Source organism: Agrilus planipennis, unplaced genomic scaffold (assembly GCF_000699045.2).
Source record: "Agrilus planipennis isolate EAB-ADULT unplaced genomic scaffold, Apla_2.0 scaffold110, whole genome shotgun sequence".
In the NCBI taxonomy this organism is placed as follows: domain Eukaryota; kingdom Metazoa; phylum Arthropoda; class Insecta; order Coleoptera; family Buprestidae; genus Agrilus; species Agrilus planipennis.
In genome coordinates this window covers 425,358-434,191 of record NW_020438935.1, presented here as the reverse complement: position 1 = coordinate 434,191, position 8,834 = coordinate 425,358, and the positions used below count along the sequence as shown (strand labels likewise).

Here is an 8,834-nt window from a genome sequence, read left to right as displayed (position 1 = left end):
ACGATTTTCCTGCTTTTCCATTTTTACGAAAACCACAGAGGCGTCTTGTTCAGCGTGCTGTCAAACCTACACTAGCAAGGAGATCGGGCTGAAACTATAGCTACAAGCTATCCAAGGATGGTACTATAGAATGTCACCTCAAGGTAGGCCTAGTGGCGTCATCTCTTGGTTAGGCCGGAAACTTATCAATCCACCCTCGTAAGCTTCTTTAAATTGAAAGAATAGTAAGCATACGCCAGTAGGTATCAAAATTCGTGAAAGGGTGGCGTGAACATATATTCTAATGGAATACCAAATATAAATAAATATTCAACAGATGCAAATTGTTAATAACAATTTCTTCTTTTATTTCATCAGCTTCTATTAAGAAGAAATGACTAATTTTGATAACGTCTCTGTATTGGATTGAAAAATTTGATCATGATTCCCAGATCAGTTTCAGACTAAACCTTTTACTTAAGTTTATCGTTTATACTATTTATTCCTGTTATGGAAAGAGGACGCCTACATTAGACCACCCTGTACATCAAAAACAACGGTATCCATTATCCAAACGGTTACTACAGTAACAGACACTGGACGGATACTTTCTCCAATCCCAACCATGTTGGTCAAGGAATGTAGTTATTTAATTAGTTATGCGTATTATAAATGTTTTGTTTAAATTGATATACGACAATAATCTACACATTAACTGCAGTTTTAATGGTCGAAAAATACTTAATTGGCGATTGGAGGGCAGCAGGTTACCTCCAAGTCTAAATTTAATCGTGAACAAACTTAAATGTGCTCAGCGATGATGTAACCGGTGAGGTAATAACTTCGTAACGGCTGTTTCTGTGTATCATTGCCAACTATTTTCTCCTCTTACGTCTGTCTATGGCAGTCTTCAAACACATGCTTCGTATGTAAATATAAAATGTCTACTGAGTGTTTATTTATCTTTTAACGTCTTATCTTCGCCATTTAAAAAGGCATGGATGTTAAAAAAGTGTTAAATAAATAACCAATTTTATGACATGGTGTATGACTGTTTCTTCTCTTGTGATGGCTTCCCTGATGGAACTATCTATCCAACGGTTGATTATGACTTCAGATGAGAATGTATAATCCTTCTCTATCCTCAATCTCACCGCAACCAATACGAAGGAATTTACTCCATTGTCAGCTACAGCAACCAAAGAAATGCTGGATAGACAGCTTCATCCAGGCCAGTCCCAGAATTATCCAGTGGTACAGCTACCAAAGGAACGTTGGGTGAATAGCTCCTCCATACCAGACCCAGAAACAATGGTATGGAGCCAACTTAAAACGAAATTTGAAATGTTTCATACCATGGTGTAAAACTGGCTCTCCTCTTGTGATGATTTCCATGATAAAACTGTCTATCCAACGTTTTCCAGATTGACGATGTCTTCGAGGAATATGACGGGAATGTAGAATCCTTCACTGTTCTCAATCTCAGCTCAACCAATACGAAGGAATTTTACTCTACTGCTACAACAACCGAAGAAACGTTGGATAGACAGCTTCATCCAGGCCAGTCCCAGAAATACCTAATGATACAGCTATCAAAAGAATGTTAGATGGACAAATTCATATAGTCCCAGAAACAATGGTTTGAAACCAACTTCGAAATTTAAAAGTTTTATACCATGGTGTAGAACTAACGCTCCACTTCCCGGGTGGAACTATCTTTCCAACGTTTCTCAAGCTAATGATATCTTCAGGGAATATGACGAGAATGTAGAATCTTACTATTGGTCGTTATACGAAATAAATTCCATTCCTTGTGGCTTATTCCTTCTTTATTAGGTCAATGTACTCTAACCATTCAACTCTAGTCCTTATTTATGGATTTTTTAGGGCGTAGGTCAGCAAATGTAGGATGCGTGTCGTTTATATAAGGAGGGGTAAGCCATTTCTCTCTCTGGGGAAATTACTAGATGTTTTGTATATCGATTTCCACCACCTAAAACTCACAATTGATTATGAGCCGTGTATAATGGATAGCAATTGTCAAATTGTATGAACGTATGTTTTATGATAAAAAATCGGTTGTCTGTAAAGTCGGTTTACTGACAATAGTTGAACGTGACAACGTCATAAGAAAATACTGATGGAATGGTTTCATTTTTCAAAAGAAAATTTTAATTTTATTTGTTTGATAGATATTTTGTATGGATATAGAGAAGGAGGGAAATGGAAATGTATTTTTGTATAGCAGCTGTCCACGCGAACGCATCGCTCACTCAAGTAGGAGAGAGACAGATGTCGAACGCTGCCGAACGCGGGAGGCCGATTGTGCCTCTTTGTCGCTCGTTCCGCGCTCTCGCTTGCACTTCAAGCCTCAAATGGAACGCCTCAGAGCGAGGTAACGCCGCATGAGTCATGTTTTTTCGTGCGTGCAGCCGGCTCCATCGAATTATAAGACGTTGTCACGTCAAAAACTTCAATAGGTATGTTTAAACACAAACCAAAAAAGAATGAAAGCATTACAGAGGGAGAGAAAATAAAATGCTGATCAATGAAAATGGACGACTACTCGTGGGTTATGAGTTGTAGACGATAAGAAAGTGTCTTTATAAATTCTTATACAAATAAAATTGCGTAGATCATCAAATTAATAATATTTATGTAAGTGCAGGCACGGTTTCCTAGAAATCATAATGCATCTGTCTTTACCAACTTCCTGTTTCCATTTCTTCAACAGTTTCTATCTTCTTTCTGCCTTCTGTTGGAATTTGTTTAACTAATAATAATTCTATTTATAATACGTACTACCTACAAGGACCATGACATGGGTGGCAAGAGAAATTGGTAAATTCTGCAACTCAATTAGTTGCCAAATCGGTAATAGTTGTCTTGCAAGTGTCGCGTATTTGAGTACTAAGAATAAATGTGATGGCTACGTGCTTTCGTAACAAATTGCTACCTTATAATAATGACGTCATTGGACATTTTTGGCACTCTTGATTGGGTGAAGGTTAATAGACGCGGTCATAATTTAAAAACGATTAGGTATACTCTGCTTATTTATATACTTGTATTTTGCTGTTACATGTCAGATAATTTATTGTCCTTCTGTTTCTGAAATGCTCAGCTACAAAAGCTTGGACTTATTCAGACAATAAGTTTGGGAAAATACAAACAGGTATTCTTATTGTATTCCGGTAAATTATAAATATTCAAGTCCATTTACGTGTACATACCTACTAAATAATTCATCATCATCATCATAAGGTCGTCAGTCCTAAGACTGGTTGAATACGTACCTCCACTCTTTCCTATCCTGAGCTAATCTTCGCATTTCCCTAAAACTAGAACAGCCCACATCCTTAACGATTTGCGAACAGTAATCTAATCTAGGTCTACCTCTACCTCTCTTAACTCCTGTTTCTGCCTCTAGTATGTCTCTGACTAGACCTTCATGCCTGAGAAGGTGTCCTACCAACCTATCTCGCCTATTTCTTGTTGACTTCCATAGAGTCCTCTGTTCTCCTATTCTTTCCAATACCTCTTCATTTCTAACCTTTTCTACCCACGTTATCCTCATCATCCGCCTATAACACCACATTTCGAACGCTTCTAACCTTTTCTTTTCCGCCACGCCCACTGTCCATGTTTCGCACCCGTACAACGCCGTGCTCCAAACATACACCTTTAACAACCTTTTTCGAATTTCTAAATTAACCGTTCGCGAGCATAGAAGTGACTTCTTTTTATTAAAGGCGACACGACCCTGCGCTATCCTCTGCTTTATATCCCTACTACTCCTTCCATCCTCACTTATCTGACTTCCTAGGTATCTAAAATCAGCCACTTCTTCTAATTTTTCGTCTCCTATCTTTATATTCGCTCTTTCCCTACTTTTTCTTCCCTTGCATACCAGTATTTTAGTTTTACTTTTATTTATTTTCATACAGTACTGATCTGTCAGTACCGCTTCCATTTTATTTATAGCTATCTCTAGGTCCTCCTTGCTAGATGCTAATACTGCTATATCATCTGCCAATCTAAGCATACTAATCTTTTGCCCTTGCACATCTATCCCTACAGTTGTACTGTCTTTAATGATGTTGATCGCGTCTTCGATGTATAGATTAAAAAGTACCGGTGACAGTGTGCATCCCTGTCTGACTCCCTTCCTAATATTTAATTCTCTACGTTGCAGCCCCTGCTCTACAACTGCTTCTTACTCTTTTTACAAACTAAGTATTACTCTTCTATTTTTGTAACTCATCCCTACATTTTTAAGTATATTTTATTATAGTTAAGATTTTTGACGCATGGGACTAAATAACTATGTGCATAATAATATGCTCATGTACAACGTTAATACATGCCTAAATGTATACTAATCAGACCTATTTGGTCGTTTGAACTCGTTACGGGAAATTACCTTAGACGACCTTTGATTGTTCCAATCGATTACTTAACATTAACGAACACGAATTGTCGTTTACCACGATTCGCCTGCGATTAGTAACAATATTAAATTGCCATATTAGACAATAATTTTCCCAGACTCAATGTCGTTAAGTATACATAATATCATAAATATACTGTATGTATGTCGTAGGCTGAAGTAGAACTTAACATATTGACCCAAATGAACAAAATTTAATAACAAAAAGTGAAACAGTAATTTAAAGTTTAATAACAAATACAAAATAGTAAAAGGATAATATTTTACGATTAGATTTCTGAAATTGCGTCATTGTCGGGTGAGGCATAAGGTCACGGACGGAACGTGCCCACTCGTGTGTTTTTATAAACCAAAACGACATTTACTACCAATTTTGTGGTATAACTGATTGATGAATCGACATTTAAGATCTTGATGGAAATTTATTTGAACATAAGGGTTTAATTTTACATTAATTCTGTGTAATTTTGTAACACATAACTCATGATAATTGCAATTTGAAATATCATACTAGTAATCCTTTATCGCATTGTTTCACTAAAAACTATGAATCTCATGGAAAAACAATAAAAAGAAATCCAAAAGGAATAATAAAATGGAACTGAAGAATTTATAATCTTCGCGAATGCATTTTTTCTTTTATTCAACTGTGTGTGTCGTATTCAATGTATGTTTGATTGCCGAGCGGCATGACCTAGAGGTTTAGACCATTGCTTAGCATTCGGGAGGACGCAAGTTCGATTCCGGGTCCGTCTGCCTTGGTCCAAGTTTTTCTATGGTTTCCTTGGATCACCTAGGCAAATGCTGGGGCAGTAAGATTCCACAGATAATCTTTCATTCTCTTCTGTCTTCATTTCGTCCATCTCATCTTTCTCACCCGAACCACCACCCACTCATTCCCACGATTCCTGAAAGCAGGCTGAAGAGGGCCTTCTGCCCTACCTTCCGGCGTAGTCCGGAGGGACTGCCCGCCCACCAGCATTACTGGCTGGTGGGAATGAAACACCCAAAAGTTTTTATTTTTGATTATAAAGATGTATTCTTGTTCATCATCATCGTCGTCAGTCCTAGAACTGGTTGGACACGCACCTCCACTCTTTTCCATGCTGAGCTAATGTTTGCATTTCCCTAAAACTAGAACATCTCACATCCTTAACTATTTGCGAACAGTAATCTAATCTAGATCTATCTCTACTCTTAACTCCTACTTCTGATTCTAATATGTCTCGAACTAGCCCTTCATGCATGAGTAGGTGTCTGTTCTCCTACTCTTTCTAATAGCTCCTCATATCTAACTTTCTCCATCTATGGTATCCTCACCATTGGCCCGTAACACCCCATTTCAAACGCTTCTAACCTTTTCTTTTCTGCCGCGCCCACTAACCATATTTCTCACCCCTACAGCGTCATGTTCCAGACATACCTCTTTAATAATCTTTTACGATTTCTTTTGCATTTCTGTAAATTAGCTAGTTATGTTTTATTTAGCCGCCTTATTTTCGTGCTGGCATTAATCCCACTTAATACCAAAAGAAATATTCCTGTGTTGTATACGAAAAAATGTTATAGCGCGGAATAAAGATAGGAAGATTAGAATGCGGAAGTTGTAAACCCTCTCCGATCCGGATAAACTCATATATCAATCTGTGGTAGTATCGTATAAGAATAACACACAAAAATGGTGCATGAGGAAAGGGGATAGCCGGGATAACTCCCTTGGCAGACGTTCAGCTCGTACTGGCGCCCGATATTATGGAGGAATGCAGAATGTAACGTCTAAATCTGACTTCGAATCCTTATTAGGACTTTATACGGACATAAAACTTTAATGAATATTAAGAGGATTGTAACTGCACACATCAAAATATATTCCTTTTCGGAATGCTGTACCAATTGGTGCAGAATGGACTTTTATGGTAAAACTCAATTACTGCATATCATGATCCTACATTGTATCTATCCGTTTTGGCACAACTTGTTAATTTATTCAAGAGGAATTTACAAAAAGAAATCGGAGGTGTGTGTATGCTCAGTACAAGTTACATTTCTGTTAGACTTTCTTTTAAATTTTACTTAAATAAAGTGAGAAGACATTTGTTAATACAGTTATTGTAGAAACCTGTGATGAACGTCATAATTTAATGATAGTTGGGCCTAAACCGTACTCCTGGTCACACGCTCGGTATGCCCTCGGAGTTATTCGTATTCCAGCGGCATTTGTTTTACGACAGCTACGTAAAAAAACTATGTTGGGCTTAAATATTCGCTTTAATTGTTTCTATTTAAATCTCATTACATGGAACTGAAATATTTAATCTGCAAGTCTTAGAAGAAAGATGTTTTGATAAAGAAACGTTAATTTGTGTATAATTTAGTAGAACATTATCTAAATTAATTGTAAGTAAGTTAAGTACTTAATTAACTTTCTTAAGTTACAAGAGAATGTAGTTAAAAATACTTTTTGTTTCTTTTTCAGCAAGGTGTAGGAGTTGAATTCGTCAGAATCCTTCCTGAAACAAATCCTCCATCACTCACGAATCTCTTCTGCGAATGTGATAGCAAAGATGATGTGGTGAGTACCAAAATACATGCTGTATTGGAAAATTAAAAGGTTTCTTACTGTTTAGGACAATTACAATTTAATGTGACTTTTTTGAAATTTCTCTATCTACTAAAACTTTTGCTTTTATTAAATTAAAATTATTGTATATGCAAACATTCAAAACCAAAGTAACCTTGATGTTAAAAACGTTTGCTATAAAACGTTCGGTAGAAGTTGTTAACAGCAACCATGAACTCTGTCCCTGGTTATTAAATAATTATGGTGTACATAAATTAAGTTTTTGTTAAAAATAATTGATTTATGTTTTTTGTAAAAATTTAGCTGAATTTTTTGTTTTTCATGTTAAAGCTAATCTTCCCAATTCTTTCAACCTAAGTGCAAAGACTTGTGAATTTTTAATGAGATGTTTTCTTTTTTCCTTTTCGCCTATTAATTTATTTATGAGTCATGCCCATGTATACCCATCTTACCTCATGAATGGGGTCATTTTTCATGAAATTGCAATAGGAATATTTAGAACGCTGATCTGTTTTAATGACCTTGTATTACTTAGGAAATGTGGCAAGTCCAAATATATATTAAATCATTTCCAGCAATAACTGTGATTAATACATTTGATAATTTATTTAGCACACTCTTACATTATTTCTACTTGCATGATAAAAATTGAACCGATCGAAGCAAAGTTTTTGACAAAGAAACAATTGTAATTATTTAAAATTTTAAATTAATTTTATTATTTCAAAGAAAAAAATATTGACTTTTATTCCTATTCATAATCATCAAGGATGCAATTGGATCAAAATAAAATTATACTACTTTTTGAGACAATTTCTTATAGGTATTTATTATTTTATTTAATTTACCACATATATTATTATTAATAACCAAAAAATCGTAAAAATAATTAGCCGACNATCGTAAAAATAATTAGCCGACATAAAAAATTGCTCTTGATATACCAAAAAAATAAATATTTTTACTTCTTGCTTGTTTATTTAGTGTAGACTAAGCAGTACAAATTAAGAACTTGTTGATTTGATTATTTATATATTATAATTTCTTTTGGTTTTTATTTTTCTTTTTCTTGATATAATTATCAGTGTTTTACAAATTTCTTTGTTGTATAAACAACATAGCGTTCTTAGTTGTTTGCAATTATTTTATCGCCAATGTAACAAAAATAAAATACACTACGAATTATGTCATTTTGTCAATATTTGTTATATGTGTTCATCAAAAATTGAAAACATATTTTGAATATCAGCTGTAACTGTCTAAAAATAACAGTGCAATTATTCTTCAAAGTATCCTTCGGCTTCCTTAGTTTTCCTTTATTTTCGTGTTGTTCTGTACTACTGGTATTCATTCTAATATTTCCTAATTACTGACCTTGTCCATTTAATTATTCCTGTATTTGTTCCCTGCAAAATTATTATTTTATAACGCAAACCTTGTTTTACTACTTGTCACTATAAATAATTATGTGAATTGGGTAGTTTTACTTGGTTGATTATATAATAAACGCACTTCTATTTTAAAGTATAATTGGATAATTAAACTCCTTGAAAATGATACATTAACTCAATTACGTGCCTCCTGAAACCATCAAAGTTAATTCAGTTATGACTATAATTGCTCTAGAATATCGCATTAAAATTATAATTGGAACTAGAAAAAAAAAACAGTCATTAGAGGAAGATTTGAAAAATACAATTTTTCAATAAAAAATGTTATTACTTTCGATTGCTTCAATTATGAATAAGGTTTTAATTTTGGATTGTTAAACATTAATTATCTTGTGTATTAGTTTTAAAACAAAATACTGTAATAAAAATTTTT

General features: G+C 34.6%; 1 protein-coding gene across 4 annotated transcripts in view; it reads left to right on the top strand.

The window, feature by feature from the left end:
• LOC108736303 overlaps positions 1-8,834 on the top strand; it is a 32,825-nt gene that overhangs the window by 7,644 nt on the left and 16,347 nt on the right. For all 4 annotated transcript variants that reach the window (XM_025974294.1, XM_025974295.1, XM_025974291.1 and 1 more), the window contains exon 3: positions 6,906-7,001. In XM_025974294.1, coding sequence (XP_025830079.1) covers positions 6,906-7,001 — 96 coding nt within the window. The remainder of the gene's footprint in view (positions 1-6,905; positions 7,002-8,834) is intronic.